Raw genomic sequence first — 17,543 nt, forward strand, 5'->3', positions numbered from 1 at the left:
CAAAAGCCACTAAGATTCATCCTCTGTGGACCATGAAGGCCAGCACAAACAGGAGCTGAGATTAGCACTGTTCACAGGGTTGGCTTTCTTGCCTCGTCTAGTGGTATTGATACTATATTTATGTACTGCATGTAAAAACAAATGATAGTGTGGACATTCATTTAAACATGTAACACTGGAAAACAGCAACTATTATAGGTGGGCACATAATTCTAGCATCACAATGTTCTGAGCAATCATGTCCTGAAAAGTGTCTGGAGTGTCTTCCTTTTGCCTTGAGCCTTTTTTCTCTGACGCTCTCCATCCTGCTGCCCCCTCCCCTCCCTCTGCTTCAGTGCTAATAAGGAGAAGTAGAACGCTCTCTATATCACTGCCACATCTCATCAAGCAAGCCATGCCTCAAAAAACCCAACACACAGAGAGCGGAGAAAGGAGGGTGATATGACTATAGGGTCAGAGGGGGGGGTAGGCGGTGCAGCAAGGCTCATTAGATCTAATAAATAGTAGGGAACAAAAGTCCTGTTGAAAAAGTTGAAGTTCCCTATATATGGGTTTACTTTGCCATTAAAGCGGTGTCACGTCTCTATTCAGCGATATTCCCCCTGCCAAGTGTGCAGCCACGTGTTTTTGGAGCTGAAACCCAAACACGCGGATGGCCTTTGAAGCCCGAAGAGACACGATAATCTGCGAGATAATAATCAGGGCTCTCACTGCAAGTGCTTCAGACAATGACAAAGACAACAAGACGCACCGAAGTTTTGAATGGCACGCTTTCCAACTGCTGTGCCGTGCAAGGCTAACACACTGAGTCTTGAAACGAGAGAGAGGAGAAGTACACAAAAAAAGGGGGTCGTGTTTATGCTCTGCACTGGCTCAGACATTTTTGTGTGTGTGTGTTTCTATGGCAATAAAAAGAAGACATCTAACAGTGAGAGCAATAAAATACCTTAAAAGGAAGTAACAGGGCAGGAGAAAAGGAACAAAAAAAAAAAAAAGATGTTCAGTAACAACATGCCCTTCTGAACTCTTCTCCTTTAAAACTGTCTATATGTGTATCTCATACTGACAGATCAATTTACCTCACATTCAGTGGGTAGAATAAATGCACACTATGCTGCGTTTGGTGTAGAAAATGATGTGCGTGACAGAATTCAAACTACTGAAATGAATTCATAGCAGCACTTATTCTTTTCTTTCATTGTGTCCTGAATTTGATTCCACTGATGTCCAACAGAGCATGAATAAAGGTTTCAATTTGGCATAAATGCTTTTCTTTCATTCAGGGGTTTTTTTTTTCCCCGTTTCCTGTGACACCATGAGGGCGGGATTCACAGACGAGGAACTGCAGTACTTGGATTTATTGGATATCATGTTAAACAGAAGTTATCTGTTGATGGTTCAACTGATGACAGCAGTGCATTACATACAAGGGAGTAGCTGCACATTAGGGTATTTAAAATGACAAATTGTGTGCTCAATAATTTGAGTATTGAAAACGGAAGAAAAAAAAAACTAATTTGGGTGCAAAAACCAGCGACATTAACAATTTCACTAATGAGCGCAGTTTTCTCCACTCTGTTCTTGGCTCTCCTCATCTTTCCACCACTTTCTGCATTCTCTGGTCTTTTCCCCCTGCGGACTGGTGGCTAGTATTACAGCAGCGTAGCCCGCAGCTCTTCCTGTGAGGGTCACGCGGGGTCGACAGAGAGGACCAGAGGCTGCACGGAAATGGAAGCGGTTCCTCCCGTAGGCGCGCAGGTTTGTCACTGCACGCAAAAACCGGAAAGCCTGCAACCCTCGCGATTTAGCTGCTGGTGCAGATAATCGTTACGACGATAGATTTGACCGGGTTTTACAGAAAAATGCCATCAGCTGCAAAACACATTAACAGGAGTAACTACTGTTTGCATTTCTGCAGGGATGTATCTTATAGTCCTATAAAGCATATAAGGGCTCAGATTAAGTCAACAGATGTTATGCAGACTTTCAGATTGTTGAGTCATTTCCACTTGTTTCTGCTGCAGGTTTTTTTTTTTTTTTTGCAAACAACACAGAACACATAAAACACTAAGATTCAAATTAACTCACTGACAGTTTGTTTTAAGACAAGATTAAAAGTCAACATCTTGTTAGAGTCTCTGTGAAAATGCACTGGGTGCAGCACTGCTTTGAGCCAACTCTCAGTAATGCTAATATTCACACTGATCTACAAGAATGCTGATGTTCGCCAAGTATCACAGTGACCATGATTACTGCATTAGCATAGAAGCATTTGGTAATTAGCATTAAATACAGAACATTTGGGGTTGGCATCAGTTTTAGATTCCAGTTTAATTAAATTAAAAATTTGACCTCGGTACGAAGCTAATTCCAATATCAAGATTCATTGTTAAGATTCATACTTTTTGGACCACAAATTGAAATCCATCGATTACACGTTGCCAAATTTCAGTCTGGAGCGACCACCCAAGCCACTGTCATCGAGAGCCACCAATCCTGTGCAACTAACAACAGTGTCACACGAGAAAAGAGCCCGAACCACTTTTTTTTTTTTTTTTTTTTTTTTTTTTTTTAAGCTTTCATAACCATCGACTTTAGTGGCTACAAGTGCAGCAAATAGAGGCACTTTCGCTGAGGGGACTGGGAACATGAAGATCAAAAGTGACCTAGCACAAAATTGAGATGGACTAGCTAGTCAAAATGAAGCTCACTTTGAGTGAGGCTCAGTGTGTTGCCAAAGACAGGGGACATCAAAGAGAACTTGCATATAAATATATTCCATTTCATATTTTTTCCCGTCTCAGCGCTGCACTCACATAGTTTATTTGTATGCATTTCAGTGCACATGCATGCAACCAAGGAAATTAACTATTTTAAAGACAGCCAGCCAGCGAGAGAGAGAGAGAGAGCAAAGACAGAGCAGAAGCGTGTGAGATTGCAGGTATTTTTAGTGCCAACAGATATGTCAGAAGACTTCCAAGATCAGTGTGTTCTGAGCATCACTGTAGAGCTGAATGTTTCCCTCCCCGCTGCTGTCTGGCTCCACGGTCTAAAACTGTGTTGCTACAAGGTGAAACAAAATCACTCTGTATGCTCTGTCTGCATCTCCCTTATTTAGTTTTCTCCTCTATGAGAAAATGCTGCTTAAATGCTTTCACCTCCCGCGTCACCCCACGCTGTCAGGGGAAGGTCGATAAAAATCATGCTGGAATGATTAAAAAGTCAGGAGGTATGATGAGGCTGCACCTATATTGCAAATACACAAGGGACAATGAGAAGAGCAAGGACACTGATGTGCTTTGCAGTTGTTTCCTGTTTGCTTAAGGGCCAACGCTCTACGGCACCAGGACTAGCTAACATCTACTGTTCTCAGTGTGCCCTCTTGTCCACATTATACACAAATCATGTTACTGCAGTTAATGGGGAGGGTATCCACTGACAAGCAGCCATCATGTTCTGAATGCTCACCAGCCTCATCAGGGGACAACCGATTCATTCCAAGCCACAATGAAAAAGCCCAAAGGAGTACAAAACTATCCGAGCCCTCTATGTCATGTTACTAAATCATTTGTCACACCATATTATGTTCCTACAGCCAACTGTGCCTGTGTGCCACAGCTGCGGCGATGAGCATCACTACCGACTGATGACAGCGCAAAAATACATTACTAAAATGCTTAACATAAGTGAAGCTGTGCTGCAGGCTGCACAGAGGACAGACTCACATATTTCTCCCTCTTAAGCAGGACCGTTAGTTTACCTCGAGGAGCAGTGACATAAAATGGTATGGCATAATAAGCAGAACACCCCCGTCCTCTGGCCAGTTATCATAAAAATAAATTCTCCTTATCGTCGCTTCCCACAGTCAGCTAAGATGAGCGGCAACAACATTAGAACATAATCTTCCTGAGGGCCGAGGTGTCGAGAGGACGTGATCGATAATGCCAATAGTGGATATTTCCACATAAAAAGGAAGGTGAACTTCTCCAGGCAATTCCAATATGGCAGAGGGCTTGTTATTGTTATTGGGGAACTTCAAATTGTATCACTTGGGTGTACAGACAAAACAGCATTTCCCACAGGGTAGGACGTGGCCTGATGTCGAGCCCCAACAGCACTGGAAACCTACAGATTTGTGAAAAACTGGATTTCTCATTTGGTTTTCAGCTTTGCTATATGGCTTCAAATCCAAATACAACAAGCTCACATATAAAATGCAAATAATTATACTAATCCCTATGAGTTAAAAGCCTCTAAATGCTCAGTTTCAAGCGTTTTTTTTTCTACACTTGGCTCGCTATGATGTCAATAACGCAGGATATCCCCAATGTGGTCATTTTAGGCACACTGCTCTAGCTGTGAGTACAGCAACTTCACCCATCTGTGGCTCAAACCTTCTGTTTGTCAGGGTCAGTCTATTAGAAGAAAGCTGGCTTAAGTGAGGGTGGCCTTCAAAGGGAAGGGAGATAAAACAGCTTGTTTCAGACAGTGGATGAGGAACAATTAGTCCCAGTATAAGAAAGTAAGTACAGATTATTTTGAACTGTGAATAAATATATGTAGTCGAAACTGGGCATAATGGTCATGTATAAACTGAATCAATGACCCACTAAAGCTTTGTGATCATGCAAAGGTGTGTGTATGTGTGTGTGTGTGTGTGTGTGTAATCTGTCCTATGCATTGACGTGGGGTGCGGCTGTGCTCACTGATGCATCAAGACATCAATACAGCATCAGTAATGACATCTCTCCAGAAACCTTTGGCCTCAAGATGCAATGAAGCATGAGAGAGAGATGAAGGGAGACAAAGATGGAAAGTGGGGGAGAGAACAAGAGAAAAGGAGTGCAACAGAGCAGAATATGCAGGGCTAAATTAGTTGGTGATGGGCGAGAAAATGTCACAAGAAGGAACAGAAGCCTAGAAGTGTTGCATACTGATGGCTGCTGCAACCTGCAATCTGCATCTTTTAACAACAGCCAGCTCCACTTAGAAGCAGGTTCTCACCTGCAAACGGCAGATTAAAGACAACGCACATCAGCGGGACTTGAGGACTACACAGAGACTTTCACCTCCACTTCAACCCCTCTGGGCGCCATGTGTTCTTTTGTCGCCGTCTGAAGCCAATGCAACACACAGTCTCTATTTTCTGAACTGCTAAAATCCAGTGTGGTGCAGACTGAATTAGACAAAATGACTCATGGATTTGACTTGAGCTTGGATAGTTGGTAGACTACACAATAATACCGAGGGAAGTAAATAACCAAAAGGCTCTATTAAACAATTGCAGAAAGCCAAGCTTACGTGATTTCCCAGAGTCTATCTCTGCACAAATAAATTGCTTGATTCCTAAATATAACTTCCCAATTTTCAGGAAGGCTGTAGCTAAGTTGGGAGGACATGAAAAACACTTAATCGCTGAACTGAACAAACTCTGCAACACGGGCAGAAATGGCTCTATTTAAAGCACGTGCGCAGCAGCACAGAACATCATCATTAGGCTTAAAAATATTTTAAGATAAGTGATTTGTTGGAAATACAGGGTGCTGTCTGGCACAGCATGACTGCTCTCGCTCTCTATCTCTGATCTATCAAGGCTAAAGGAAAAAAAATAAAAAATTCTGAGTAAGCCGCCTAAAAATGTCAGACCACTTTACAGTGTCTCGAAGGCTTGACAGAAAGAAGAAGCCGCAGTAGTTAACACCACAAACGCACATTTTGAAAGCAGCTACCATTAAGTCTGTGTTCACGTCAATCCTCAGACTTTTCTTTGCCTTTTCTTCTAAAGGCATCAATATGTAGCATGCAAAGGCTCATATTAAAAGGACTTTATTTTCTTGTACACAGATGCATTCGGGACATTATTTGTGTCTCTCTTTTAAGACGAGCAGTTGGCAGTAGCGCTTCCTAGTGCCAGCACCGGCATATGTGCATCGAGCAGCAGGGAAGGAAGACCAGGAGGTCTAAAAGTTTCAGTGCTTTGCTCAGAAGTCTGGGATTAATTGAAAGTAATTAAGGAAGTAGCCATCTCTGCAGGGACTAGTAGAGGCCTTCTCCCCCCATCAATCAGCAGCTATCAGTGCTGAGCCTAAACCCAGCAGAGTGGCAGCACATTGTGTACTGACATCACTTCTTAAGCGCTAATCATTCATCGCCCCACTGAGCCGTGATGAAGTCAAAGAAAGTCCAAAGCTTTGCTGATGAGAAACTAAATGGAAACATAAACTGATGCTACACTAATATAATACACAATATGGACTAAAGTACAGAGCCACCTACACATTACACCTACAGGTGCCTTGAAAACCCATGCCACGAAGCTTCCAGAACACAGTGTTCGTGCTGATGTTAATACCAGCAGTGGGGCCTTTTACCCGCTACACACCTCAGTACTCGACAACCCTGCTCTGTAACTTTGCAGTAATCCCAGTAACAGCTGATCGTGGAATATCCATCTGACTTGTAATGGTGGCATCCTAATACAGCACCATGCTTGAATCCAAGTGAGCCCTTTACAACCTCCCATTCTTTCACAGCTTTCGTAAGGGCAGGCTGCATACAGGTGAATTCAATGATCAAGAGGTGTGACCTGGTACTTTTCTCCATATGATGTATCAGAGCAATACATGCTTACTACACATGTGTTGCAGTTTAGTAAATTCCATTACTATTACTTCTTATGATGATTATTGTGTATTTTTACATTTTATTTTCACATTGCAATGGTCCATCATGTTTTACCCACTGAAAAGACAAACGCTGTGCGGCCAAAGGAAAGTAAAATGCTGCTATTTTAGATGGATAGAAGATTATTTGAGTCCAACGACCTGCTGTCATGGGAGGCTTAGCTACCACTGCGGCGAGCTAATCTCTCCCTGTGCGTGGAGTGCTCCAGACAGCAGTGGATGTATTGTGCTCGGTCCTGCATCGGTATGCTGCGGAGCACTGCGGGGGATATGTGCAAGGGATTAGCTTGAGTTAAAACTGTAATACGGGCTGGTGCAGCAAGAGGAAATCACTTGTCTGTCTGGTCTTTGTCTGCTCTGCATTACAGCAGTGGGGGGGTCAATAGTTCACAAGATGAACAGGCAGCTGAGGAACAGTTAACCTCTGTGAGCCTTCATAATGACTTGTCATTACCTCATGGCAAGGTAATGGTCTGACGTGTGTTTTTTTTTCCGTGGAGAGAGAGAACAAACGTGGAAACATCTGAAAGAAATTATCTTTGCTACTAACCTTGGCCTTGCCAGTGCTCTGCAGGATGTGGACCAGCGCGCACGCCATCTCCTCCTTGTTCTTGACACTAATCCCGGGCTCAAGAACTGAGCATAGTAGCATGTAGTTATTGGTAGTGTACTCTGCAAATTCTTTGTACATCTCCATAGGAAGGATGTTCATACTCTGATAGCGTGCCTTAATTCTAATCATGGGCCCGGATGTCTTGCCTTTAGGGGGGTTCGGAGTGCTGATTGGATACCACTTCTCCACAAACTGTCGCCCGGTGACAGCTGCGACCGGAATATTGATGAGTCCAATGTAATTGTTTTTATCTTTCTTTTTCTTCTTATCTGTGTCTTTGTAGAGGTGGACTGTGATGGTCTTGACAGCCGGCAGGTTACTGAACTCAAAGTGTTCTCCCCAGAAGACATTGTCGGTCTTGAGCTTACAGGTGGTGCGGGCGTAGAGCGAGTCGTCAAGACAAAGCTCGCAGTAGTATTTCTTTTTGGCCGGCAGGTCCTTGGCTTCGATGATCCACAGCCGCAACATGTTTTCGACCCGTCGGCTGTTGTCCTGGAGACAGAGGGTGATAGGAAGTAGGTTGGTCAGATATTTTTAAAAGCAGCACGATGGAGGGGCATGTACTGGGTAAAAAGGCAGTGAACAAATCCACAAAGCTAACCACATAATTGGAAAAATAAACCGATAAAATTCAAGATCAGACCCTGACAGTGAAGTTTCTCCATTTCAAGTGTCAAAAACAACCCAGGCAGTATTTCAAACATTTCACTGAAGCAATTTAAAAACCCTTTCTCCCCTCCATTTCCAGTCATTAAAGAGCTAAGAAATTTCCTACATTATTTAACAGAGTGCTAACCCATTCTTATGTCATCAATTGATTTTGCCAAGAGCGGGCATATTTTTGGCCCATTATTCACACTGCCTTTGAAAACTACCTCCGAAAATGAAGAGAGGAGATAATAATTACATTATTAAAAAGAAATTCCAGAGCCTCTTACAATCACAAGAAGTGCTTTGGATCCCTGAAGTGCCAGGGACTACTGTGTTTAAGAAAACTTGACAGCATCTGAACGCTTTTCACATTTTATTTGCTGCAGTAAAATTTAGTTTATGCTTCATGTTTCTGTTGCTTTTCATCTTATTTTTGATGTCTCTGTCATTCATTTAAGCGGAGCTGCGCGAAGCGGGAGCTGAAATTTCAGGCACTGAGTTACAGACATCTCCAAAGAAAAGAGGTGGCTTTTTTTTTTTTTTCCCCAAGCCCTTTAAACTAGCTGCTCAAGGGACTGAAAAACATATATATGTCTAGATCAAAAAAACTCATCCTCTTCCTCTTCTACTTATTGCCTAGTTATGTCACAGTCTTACACAGATCCTCAAGGAATTTTAAGGGATCACACTTGTGTTCCTTTCCAGGTCCATCCCCCGCAAACCGAGTGAATAAGCCCGCCGAATGATAAGCACTCACTTAACTTCCTTATTAATTTCTCCAATAGACAGCAGATATCTGTGTGCTGAGTCATTCTGCACAAGATAACTAAAGGACAGTTCTGTTGAGGTAACTAAGCAGGAAATTAAAAAGTATCATTAAATTCAGTGTTGTTTGCTCCTAAAAGCACGTCTCACTCCTTCACTGTTACATCAAAATCATTGTTTGGTTGTAGTTATGCTCCCCTGCTCCATTCTCATAATGGAGAGCTGCAGTTTAGATGTCTTGTCACACGTGATCGGTGGTGCTTATCGCAACTATAACGTTTTCATGTTATTTTAATCATTTTCATTCTCCAATTACAAAAAAAAAAATGCCTTGCATCCACTCAAAATTGTGCAGTAATATCAACTGCAAGACAGAAATAACACATCCCTGTCAAAAGCACCTGGGGAAAGAAGATTCCAGAGCTATCTAAACAACTCCCCATTACCACCACTTCTCCACATCTAATTAATGAGTAATTTGCTAAATAATGGCAGATGAAAGAGTGAAGAGGCTGAGTGTGTAGGGCCATTTTCTTGGCTTAAAATGTTTGCCACCTTCCCCTTGTCGCAGCTGCTTGTCAGGATCACAGATGGTAAAGACGCACAAAAGAGAAAAGCACTTCAGACGTTCTCCGTGTACCCTCTCCATCCTCTGCTCCCGTGGCAGGAAGAGCACAACTCGATGTACACATATCAGACTCCTGCTGTGTGAATTACAGCACACGATGCAAACACTGTGCAGCTCTGTCCTTATCAGTGTGGTTTGGAATTGGGACACTTGTGCATATGAACTTATTACCAGTCACTGCTTCATACGGCCTTGTCCCATCTACTATGTATTTGCATACTCACCTTGTTTGGTTGCACCGCTCTCCTCAGGTTCTCCATCCACTTGTCTCTTTCGGCTGCTGAACGGCATGAAAAACATTTGCTTCCCGTGGAGGTAGTGACCTACCACAGAGCGGGGGGTGGGGTGGGGGGGGGAGAACAAAAAACAAATGCTTTAATGATAAAAACTCAAGCATAACAGCTACAGGAAAAACAGTAAAGGTTTCGCTAAACTTTGTTCATAAATACCAGTTTGTGACAGCAAGAAGATACACACACAGACAGCAGTGGATATGAAGAGACTGAAGATGACAAATGGCTGGATTGTCAGAGAAGAGATGGCTGTTTTTTTTTTAACTGGATGGTTTAAAATAAGCACAGCAGGATGAACAGAAAATAGAGAGCAGAAAACTACAAAATGAGAAACAACATAATGAGCAGGCTTGTAAAGATTTCACAGATTTCTGGTCTCTACAGCAGAAAGTACAGGACAATATAGGCTAAGAGGCTCCCTCGCTAACAGTTCAGCTGTTAATTCATTTGTGTGCACATTTCATGCAAATTCAAACAATAATTAAAGACAAATTTGTTTTAAATGATTCGACTCCAACAATAATAATTACAGGACATCGAATTTCATGTAGTAATTAAACAAACTGCCCACTGTACTTCCATTTATTTCCTATAACTAGAGAAAAGTCATCAGGAGTTAATCACTGACATTGTGTGTTCTACAATAAAGAAAGGTTGGCTCCATTATGACTTTTTACTGTTATTGGTCATCAGCACCTCAGACAGAAGTGGATTTACAGCAGAGACGTGGGATTAGAGGACTCGCTGGTTCCAAAAATGTTCCTGTTAGAGTCCAACTGATATGAGACAGACACCAACAAGTCCAACATGATGTCCCTTTTCTTCCAGGCACATGAACCACAGACAGATTTCTCTAACATTAGTTACGAGTCTTTCCTCACATAATATCACAACCGAGTTTAAAAAAAAATTAAAAAATAGCTAATATCACCCTGTGGGCTCTAGCTCCCAATTCACAGTTCAAAGTTTGAATTATTAAACGGTAAACAGTATGGAACATAGAAGCCTCCTGGATAAATACCAATACTGAAGACTCTGTAGTGAATATTAGTTTTAATTAGCTTTTTCTCAGCTTTGAGTAATATTATTGTTTAAATATGGCAGATTGGCAGATGGCGCTTAACAATAGAATGCCCAGGAGCCTCAGCTAGTATTGCCATTAGACACCCCCCCCCCCCCCCCCCCCCCCCCCCCCCCAAAAAAAAAGTTCCTGCTTTTTTTCAGCTTTTGTTTGTCTTCTGTGATCTGAGCCCCTTTCCCTTCCTTTTTAAAAAATTCTGGACAGTTTTATACAGATTAAAGGACTACTCAGCAGTTTCACTTGAGAAAAAGCCAGTTTAGAGTTACAGGAAACCCCAAATCGTTTGCTATAGTGACTGAGAACACAACACAGAGTCACAACTTCACTTGAACTAGAAACAAAAGGGAAGCTCATTAAAACCACTGAATAATTTAACTATTAGTTTATTCTGGGCTTCTGCTGTGCGTGCAAAAAAAAAAAAAAAATAAGAGAAGAACAAACTATAAATCCTAAATTGACTCTTCCTTTAAGTTCTGCTTTGATGCCCGCCAGCATCTGGACATCAAATTCATATACAGCTGTTGACTGTGTGCTCTGTGCTGCAGTCAAACCAGCGTGTGGTGGATTTTAAAGGTTTTCTGATGCCTGCTGACCAACATGGATCAGATTTACAGGCAGCAAAACTACTGTTAATACAACAAATGGGACAAGAGCCACACAACATACTTTAATACAGGTTTGCTTTATTAAAACAAATTTGAAAGAAGAAATCTTTTTGATGTCTGCAAACAACTTCTATTTATGTGCATCTGAACTATTTTATCCCATTTTACAAGTAAAACAGTATCAGGTGTGTGTGTGTGTGGATGCATATGTGCCCCCCCTATACACCCCTCACCTCAAAGCAGTAGTCCTGCCCGAGGATGCTGCTGTGAACAGGCTTGATGATAACCTCGTCCTCCATACTTAGGTCCAGGGCTTCCACAGCGCTACTGGGGCTGAGCAGTGATTCATGGGAGCGAGACTCCTTCAGCCTTGGCATCAGATGAGATCTAAGAGCGGAGAAGGAGGAAGAGAACTGAATCACCCTGCTGAGTTTGACTGGCGGAAGTGAGAGAGAGAGAGGGAGAGAGAGGGAGCATATGGGCTGCACGTAACAGCGAACGTTCACGGCGAGTGCGAAGGAGGCGAGTGCGAGGATGACGAAGAGAGGATGCTCCACTTGCCTCGAAGTCAGCCAGTTCTCAGGATGACAAGCTCGCGCGCTATGCTTATATCAACACATTTATGCAGCCCCTTCTAAGCGCAGCGCTAGCAGATGCTTTGTGGCTCCTCATTTACGAGTTGCAACATCAATGAATTAATGAAACAAGCTCGGGAGATCGAGTCAAGCTGCTCTGCCAACTAATGCAGTGGAACCACTATAAATAGGAAGTTAAACATTTTACAGATTATCATTAATGTTCAGACACCCATGATGCAATCATCTTCAACAGAGACAAACCGCTCGCCAGCTGCTTTTTTTGGAGTTTCACTTATGCCACAAAAGACAACAGCATCCTCGCAGAAATGTGAATTCTTCTCCACAACAAGACCTCAGAGTGCACTTCAATAGTTTGACAAAGACAGCTCCTGGGCCCGATTCACGGCCATTTTTTTTTCTTTAACCACAGAAGATTAAGAGACCAAAGTAAAGAGCTTTCCACTGTTTGCGGTGTTTGATGTTGGCCTACTTTTTTCTTTCTAGAAGAGCTGGATTGAGTGGCTGTCACTTAGAAAGAGTAAACGTGTCTCTGTGCTGTGTATATAATGCTAGTGAGCCACATTATTTGTTAACTATTATTCAGGGTAAAAAAAAACAACACTAAATATAACCTAAAGCTAAGTTTCCCACAGCATCACAGCTGGAAGAGGATGAAAATTTAAATACTGTACACAAGTGAGGGATGTAAGTAACAACGGGCAAGCTACATAACATTAGCCCCCGATGCTCCAATACTCAGAGGAAGATGAAGACAAAGGGTCAATTGCTCATGTAATGAGTGAGAACAGTCTTTTAACAGTGCCCTCTATGGACGGCTTACACACTAATCCCATGCATGTGTATGAGCTTGTGTGTGTGTGTGCTATACATATTTTCAGTGGACTAGAGGAAGAGCTTTCCAGGAAAAATGCAGCAGCCGTAATGACAGATTAGCAACCACATGCAGTCATTTGTAGAGTGAGCCAGCTTTGTTGTCAAATCCTCTGCAATGTGAAGTGGATAATGACCTGGACTCTCTTTTTTTTTTTTTTATTATTCCTTAATAACAAACACACACAAGCACACAGAGGAGAATGGCATCCTCTGAAATAGAAGAAAAGAAGACAGCTCATGCAAAGGATAGCTCTGAATATGAAAATCCCATTTTTAGGAGCTCCTAGACTACTCCTCAGCACAGCTGCAGAGGAAGTGACTTTGCACCTTCCTCTGCTTTGTGATTGGCTGACAGGGTACTGGGCAGAACAGAGAGCAAGTAAAATAAGCAGAAAGGAGGGGAAACAAGGTTTTTTTTTTCTTGTGGTGGGATGTTCTGTTAGAAACAGGAAGGGAATGTCCATGGACCACAGTCCAAACTCCTAAAGCTGCATGATGATTCTGAGGGAAACAATCTGTCACAGCGCTACGATTTTAATGAACTAATTGCACATGCATTTCTCATATTGAGGCAGACGTGAACAAACATTTTATCTGCAAAGAATGGCCCTGAAGATGCGGCCAATATTTGACTAAAGTGTAGAGAAACTGCCTTAGAAAGAATGTACTGCGTCTCCTAAAAGTGATCCATTTCATTCTTACATAACGACTTTCTTTTTCTCTCAGCATATTGTATTATGAGAACATTAGTGTCAGTGAGAATTGTAGCAGGCTGGGAAAGTATGAATTGATAAATAAAAACGCTGCCTGTCATCTGTGTGGTGCTGTATTAAACTGTACTGCACCGTGTAATTTACAGCCTATTGTAAGCCACTTTGCCATAATGACAGTGAAAGACTGCCTGACATATGAATCCTGTTCATAACTTCTACATCTGACAAACTCTTCGTGCCAACCTCTGCAAATGACAACCAGCAATACAAGCGCAGCCTGCTGCCGTCCCCCCCCCAGCTTCATCCAGCCTCAGCAAATGCCCTTCTTTGTCCTTGACAAACCTTCAGTTCTCTCTATCTCTAGTTCTCTTTTTAGTGTTTACCTGAGGTTTGGGGCACATTTTACTTTAGGTGGATGCTTTCAGACTTTCTGGTGTACAGCTTTCCAGCGCTTTCTCTCCCTGTGTCTCAGGTTTGTCTCACACACTGTGCTCTTCTGGGATTCATTCAGACTTTTTAAATATTTCAGATCCCATGCAGGTGATACCCAAGCTCCTCACAGATCACAAACCAGTGGCTCCTACACAGGAAAAACAAATAGAAATGAAAGAGACGCTGCAAAGAGGACTGTATCTCTAGTACCTGAGGGTAGAGGCATAAATAGATGCTCGTGTAAGAGTATATAGTGAGTCCTACAACTACTGGATGACAACATTAACCCCAGAGAATTAGCCTGGATAAGAATCAGTGCGTATTTCTACACTCATACAGACATGGCAGGAATAAATTTTTAATCAAGAAAGTACCTCATATGTGATTGAATATCACAGAAGGCACAGCGGCCCCCTGTCGGGTTTTTATTAGGCGTTAAAGTTTTAGAGACGTGGCCGACATGAACCAAAGTCTCCTGCCTGGATTCAAACTGGGGGCTTTCATGTTCTGTAAAACCCCCCCTTTTCATCCTTTCCTTTTGTCTCCTGTTGGAGTAGAGACACGCAACAGCGAGTAGCAGCACGACACAAATGCTTTTTCTACCGTTACCAAGATGTATTTAAAAAAAATCACAAAAAAATCTGCTCCTATCTGTACCGTTTCCTTTTCTCATTGCCAGCTTTTCCACTTCAGCCAAATGTAGACTCCTTTCGCAACTGCAGAACAAAAACGTATCGACAACAATTTGACTCGTGTGGCCAAAAATAAGGAGGGATAGTGACGAGTGAAAATCCTCTTTGACTGACTTTGTGGGAAAGCACATAAAGCTGCTACTCTTCCAGTACATAATTGTTTCCAAATGACTGTTTACATTTAGATTGTTTTTAAAAATCCAAGCAACCTGCTAGTGTAGCTTTACATTCACCATTTAGGAATTTATACCACTGCATCAGGCCAAATCCCATCAGCCCAGTGTGAGAACTAGACAGACTGTGCTCTGCTCTGCCAGCCCTAATACTGACTCCTAACTGAATTTCCATTGAACCTCAGCAGAGTAATGGATCCTGAGCGTGTATGGGCTTCACCCAGTGCTCTTTGTGTCTGCATTCTGTAAAAAGAGTTCATCAGATAGCCTGTCTGGGCTCTGATATAGTCTAAAACATCAGGCGCATATAGGCGTCAGTGTACTTAGACACACAACACTGCACTGGCTACACCACAAGGGAGTATGTTTGTACTGATGGTTCAAGATAGGCTGAATTAATGGAGTGGAACATAAAGTAACAGCACTTTCCAAATCTGCATCCTACTGAGCTACTACAAGAGTTTGCTTTGCTTCACCGCAATCACACGAACTACAACAGAAACACATTACAGCACATGTGAATTAGTGCTAATCTCCACATGGGAAATAATACCCTCTTTGTATTATCTTTCCAATCACACTGCTGCAATAACCAGCAAGCAGAAAGAGCCAAATGACCAAAGTCAACCCTTCTAACATCCCCAAAAAAAGAAACCTTCTTTCCCCTGGAGAGGCAGAATGTTAAGTCTTCTTAATTCTGGTGTTTACTGTGGATACCACCCTGTCCAGTGTTTGCACAGCATTTAGTTAGTCCAGCATTTACAACAATCGATACTCTTTCAACTTGCACGCTGGCAGGGCAATTACTTGTTAATAACACTCTCTACCAAGCACACAAGAGACCTGTGTGCCCTTTAGGTAAACATATTAGCAAGTGGAGCCAGTCAAAGATAAAGGATGACAGATGAGTACATGCAAAATTTTTGATGACATCTAGCTCACGGTCTTTTAGGAGCTACATGAACTTATTTTATTCCAAAGTAATTGTGAACATTATCCGGCTAAACAAAAAGAGCTCCATTGTCTCTGCAAAGAGGCAGAGAGAGAGAGATAAAGTTTTAAAAAAAAGAGTGAAAGCTGAGAGAGCTCAGGGACTTGAAAAGATTTCTTTTAGTTGAATAAGTTTAAAAAATCTGAATCCAAAAAAAAAACAAAAAAACAGTGTGTTTTGAAATGGAAAGCTGGAAAGTGATTTGAACTTTACAACAGCTGTACAGAGGGCAGGGGGTTGATAAGTTGTCTATTATCACTTTAACTATGATGTATGCCCATGTGCAGCTATAAATACAGCCTATGGAAAGAGAAACTATCTGGATCAGGAAGAACAAATATCAATATTTACTGTTAGAATTTGGCAATGTATAGATATGAAACTATACAGTAGTCAACCACAGAAAATCATGTTCAGCTGAAATCCTGCCTGCTCTGAAACCAATTGATTGGTCACAGGAGGGGAGGGGAGGGGAGGGGAGGGGGAGGGGAGGGGAGGGAACCCCCCCCCCCCCCCCCCCCCCCCCAAACTTTCAGCACAGTATCTCTACATTATCCATACTGTATCTGCCACAGTGTACTAAATGCACACCATCCTTTTTAGCCCAAATGAGAAATATAAATATGTAGTTTTGCAGCATTTGTGCCCATTCCTGTGATAAGATTTTTCTATCTTGATGAGAGGAGGCTTCGCATCCAGCTTGGTCTGGGTGTAGCTGTCAGAGCTCTATAACAGCTTGCTGGATGTGCCTGCCATTAGAAAACAAGTATAAGCCAAACTTATTGAATTATGTCCATTCTGATAGAGTGTTTTTAGATGATGTTATGTTGGTAGTTGAGCTTTTTGGCCATCAGTTTTTATAACAATCAGCAAAATCACCAACTTCTTTGACATGGTCTCAGTGAGACTTTGACTTTGAGTAAGAAGTTTGGCGAAAGTAATAAAAAAATAGCTACTTAGTTGTATCTTTTGGGTTGAGCGAGTTAAACGTTGGCTGCCTCCTAACCAAAAAGAACAGGTCTATACCCTGAGGCCACTGAGCTAGCTCTCTTCTCCACGAAACCAGACAAAGACATTAAGGAAGAATGGTTAAACCAGTTCTGTAACAGTATACCTAAAGCAACGTCCAATACACTCAGTTTTCATCACATTTGCGCCTGAAGCATTCTCCAGCTTCTGCAGCTGTCCTGGCTTATAGATGGTGCTTAAAGCAAAAAGGATCTAGCCAGCCAGCAGCAACTCCTCTGCAAGCACCTGGGCCCCAACACAAACCATCAAAGAGGAAAGCATCGCACTTAACAAACATATACTGTACAAACACGGACGCACACAGAGACGCACACACAGAGTGATTGTTCGAGCTTGATTATGAAACACGTGCACTACATGAACAGGAAAGCAGACAAACAGGCCATTATTCATGCATCAAGCCTCATACAATGAAGTGTCCATTATTCTCACTGCTTTGGCGCTGAGTCAGTGGAAAGGACCACGGGCCACGATGAAACAAAAAAGTGTCTGTCACAGTGACTGCAGAAAACTCTGCCGTAAGCCTGATCGCGCTCATTTGATCCAAGCAGATGTGGGCAATCTCTCTCAGTGCTCAACCTCAATAATGAGGCAATATGGACTCAGGGAGGATGTTAAAATCTTACCGCAGTCAGTGTTGGGAATTTTTTGGGGGGCATTCATGACCCCGTTTCACTTTTTTTATTCAGCAATAGAATGCCATTTGTGTTTCGGGTAAACCC

The 17,543-nt window shown here is 42.3% G+C and overlaps 1 protein-coding gene across 5 annotated transcripts in view; it reads right to left on the minus strand.

The window, feature by feature from the left end:
• The window catches only part of LOC115789189 (disabled homolog 2-interacting protein), a 124,317-nt gene that overhangs the window by 22,804 nt on the left and 83,970 nt on the right, over nt 1–17,543 (minus strand). For all 5 annotated transcript variants that reach the window (XM_030742473.1, XM_030742470.1, XM_030742471.1 and 2 more), the window contains 3 exons: nt 11,553–11,706; nt 9,565–9,663; nt 7,234–7,788 (listed from right to left, as the gene is read on the minus strand). In XM_030742473.1, the coding sequence (XP_030598333.1) occupies nt 7,234–7,788; nt 9,565–9,663; nt 11,553–11,706 (808 nt within the window). The remainder of the gene's footprint in view (nt 1–7,233; nt 7,789–9,564; nt 9,664–11,552; nt 11,707–17,543) is intronic.

This window comes from Archocentrus centrarchus, chromosome 12 (genome assembly GCF_007364275.1).
Source record: "Archocentrus centrarchus isolate MPI-CPG fArcCen1 chromosome 12, fArcCen1, whole genome shotgun sequence".
In the NCBI taxonomy this organism is placed as follows: domain Eukaryota; kingdom Metazoa; phylum Chordata; class Actinopteri; order Cichliformes; family Cichlidae; genus Archocentrus; species Archocentrus centrarchus.